Genomic DNA, 3,141 nt, shown 5'->3' on the forward strand with positions numbered 1-3,141 from the left:
AGGGGTGTGACGGTGACGAAGCCCGAGCTGCTCCTTGTGCATTAACGACTTGGAGTAGCGAGTGACTTGGGCAGGGCGGCGATGTAGAGCTTCTCGTAGGGCAGGACGCGGCGCTTCTTCTTCGGGGCTTCGCTTGGGAGCTGAGGGCCCATGTCGTCGTCGGAAGAGCTGTCTGCGAAGGGGGAAGTCAGCATGCTGAAGATGGTATACACAGGTTTGAGCAGTAGGCAGCGCAAGGCAGGGAAGCTCACCTGAGCCATCTTGTTCAGTAAATTCGGAATGGCTCCGCTTGGCCGTCTTCTCGTCGTCTGTCATCTTGGGTGGCTCGAGCCTCGTCACGGAGCCTCGTGCGACGCAATGCGATAGCTTTTTCGTAGAAGGGGGCGGGATCGACCTTGAGGTTTGCGACGAAGTTGAAGACGGATGATCAAGCTCTCAGGCGTTATGTTTTCGAGCCAACCCAGGCCAATCACAGGATGCGATTGGCCCAGCTAGCGGCTGCAGATGAATGCGATATGCGGTCGCTCCAGGCGTTGCCAGCTCCCTACAACGAGGTGCCCAGCGTTCCGTACTAGTGCGCTCGTGGGCGACTGGGGCTGCTACAGGTGACATCCAGTACAAGGGGAACGGCATTTGTGCCTCAATTGGGAAGACACATCTAGGTTTCGAGGACATGCAATGCAACCTCTCGAATTTGGATCAACATCGAACTACTTCTGAGAATGCCAAGATGAGTCGACTACGACTGCGAGACGTCCACCAGGCAGTGGCGTGGCTCTCTTCGGAACGGGAGGCTCGGCTTGTTCAAGGTCCCGGACGACCCATACGTGGACACCGGTGACGTTGACAGTGAACTGTCTTGATATCATCAATAAACCCCCCTCAACTGTCTATTTTTTTATGACCCAACAACCAATCTCCTTCATAGCTACAAAAACAATAAACCGCCTGATCGCCGACACGCCAATCCTTGAGAACCTCTCGACACAACCATGGCCCGTCACCCTCTCCAGCGGCTCGAGTCGCCCTCGCGCCTCTTCTCTCTCCTCCTGCACACGGCCGGCCTCGTCTCCTTCACGCTCTCCTTCCGCTGGCTCGATCGGTGGGATCACCCCATGGTCAAGGGGTACGGCGGCTATTACCAGCACCTCACCAACATTGGCCTCGCCATGGCCTTTGTCACGTTCGCCCTGTGCGTCGCCGCCGACCTGACCCTCAACCGCCAGCTCTTCGCGCTGAAGAACGCCATGTCGGTGACGTCGGCGCCGCTCGAGGTCCTCATCAGCCTGCTGTACTGGGGCATCCGCTCCATTGACAAGGCGCTGCTCTACCCGCCCGGCATGGAGCTGTACTGGGTGACCGACATCGGCTTCCACCTCGTGCCGGCCGTCGTGCTGACGCTCGACCTGCTGCTGCTGAGCCCGCCGTGGACCATCCGCGCCTACGCCGCCATGGCCATCAGCATGGGCATCGCGTTCCTGTACTGGGGCTGGGTTGAGTTGTGCTTCAGCCACAACGGCTGGTACCCCTACCCCATCTTTGCCATTCTCAACACGCGCAGCGCGTGGCCTTGTTCACGGGCGCCGCGTCGCTCATGACGGCGAGCACCGTGCTGCTCAAGTGGCTGTATGGACGTGTCAACGGGCTAGGAGGGGTCGCGAGGGAAGCTCACAAGCCGCTGAAGAAGGTGCAGTGAAGCGCATACATGTATCACGGTGGGTGCGGCGGCGGCATGAGCTGGTCACGAGATGCTCTGATGGTGCTCAACGGTGACGCCTGACAATTGGGGTTGGAGGGGAGGGCGGGGGGGGGGGGGGTTGGAGGGGACTCCATGAATTGAACCAACTGAACTCTTGTAGTCTTGACGTTTGAGCCTCTGCAAAGCACGATTGATGGATTTAACAAGCTGGAATGGCAATAGACGTTCTCTCGCAGAGCCTGGCAGAGTCCAGACCATGTGAAAGCGCGATACGCAAGGGGCGCCCAGGCAGGGGTCTGAGCTCCCTAGCACACGCATCGCCAAATTACCTTACCTCGAGGGGGCCACATCCCCCCAGGTGCCTGGTGTCCCCAATCCCCGTGCCAATTCACCCTTTTCCTCGAAAAAAAAAGTTGGCCATTGGCACAGCTGCAGTACAACACACCGAAGCCATTGGAGGATCAGCAGAACCACGACGGCCTTGACAGCAGCAGTGCAGCAACAGCAGCAGCAGCACCAGGCCTGACCCTATCAGCAGGACACTCACATCGTCCCAACGTCATCGCACCCGACCATTTCACAATGCACGCAACCCCGCGAACCTTGTGGCGCAGCCTGCCCACTGCCTGCACTGCATTCCGCATCGCGTCTCCACGATAGCTCCCCGCTCTGCACCTTTCGCCAGTTCGTCTCTGCGCACCGTCCAACAAAGCTCTCGCCGCGCCTACTCCTCGCAGCCCTCCGAAGGACAAGAACGGCATCAAGGTCCTCCCCTTTGTCGCCCTCCTCGGCGTCTGCAGCATCTCCTACACCCTGCTCGTCAACAGCAGAAACGGCAGTACGTGGCAGCCAGTCCACCCCTTTTCGACCTGAGCGTTCCATGTCCGCAGTGAAACACCAGCGGTGAAAGCAAGCTGACATGGCCACCTTTTTCCTTAGCCAAGCCCCCCCCCTCCGACAACATGCCCCTCATCGACGGCCCCAGCAAGAAGCCCGCCCTCGCGGCCCCGGCCAAGTCGACGCCGACCTTCTCCCCCAAGACGACGACGGTCCTCTTCGTCCTCGGCGGGCCCGGCGCCGGCAAGGGCACGCAGTGCGCCAACCTCGTCAAGCACCACGGCTTCACCCACCTCTCGGCCGGCGACCTGCTGCGTGCCGAGCAGGACCGGCCCGGCTCGCAGTTCGGCCAGCTCATCAAGGACTACATCAAGGACGGCCTCATCGTGCCCATGGAGGTGACGGGTGCAGCTGCTCGAGAAACGCCATGCAGGCGACCATTTGACGGCCGCCGGCCCCGGGCGCCGCCAAGCACCGCTTTCCTCATCGACGGGTTTCCCGCGCAAGATGGACCAGGGCCGTCAAGTTCCGAGGACGCCGTCTGCCCCGCCAAGCTCGTCCTCTTTCTACGACTGCCCGAGGCCCACCATGGAGGCCCGCCCTCC

The 3,141-nt window shown here is 60.7% G+C and overlaps 2 protein-coding genes across 2 annotated transcripts in view; one reads left to right on the forward strand and one right to left on the reverse strand.

The window, feature by feature from the left end:
* The window catches only part of VDBG_04581 (peptidyl-prolyl cis-trans isomerase cyp15), a gene marked incomplete at both ends in the record, with an annotated part of 1,694 nt that extends 1,434 nt beyond the window's left edge, over positions 1-260 (reverse strand). The window contains one exon of the mRNA XM_003004929.1: positions 47-260. Coding sequence (XP_003004975.1) covers positions 47-260 — 214 coding nt within the window. The remainder of the gene's footprint in view (positions 1-46) is intronic.
* A 732-nt stretch (positions 261-992) lies between these two features.
* On the forward strand, positions 993-1,598 carry VDBG_04582 (conserved hypothetical protein; the record flags this gene model as incomplete). The annotated part of the gene is made up of 1 exon (XM_003004930.1): positions 993-1,598. One exon carries the CDS (start codon positions 993-995, stop codon positions 1,596-1,598), a length of 606 nt encoding a protein of 201 aa, XP_003004976.1.
* Between the last annotated feature and the right edge of the window lie 1,543 nt (positions 1,599-3,141).

Source organism: Verticillium alfalfae, genomic scaffold (assembly GCF_000150825.1).
Source record: "Verticillium alfalfae VaMs.102 supercont1.5 genomic scaffold, whole genome shotgun sequence".
Classification (NCBI taxonomy): domain Eukaryota; kingdom Fungi; phylum Ascomycota; class Sordariomycetes; order Glomerellales; family Plectosphaerellaceae; genus Verticillium; species Verticillium alfalfae.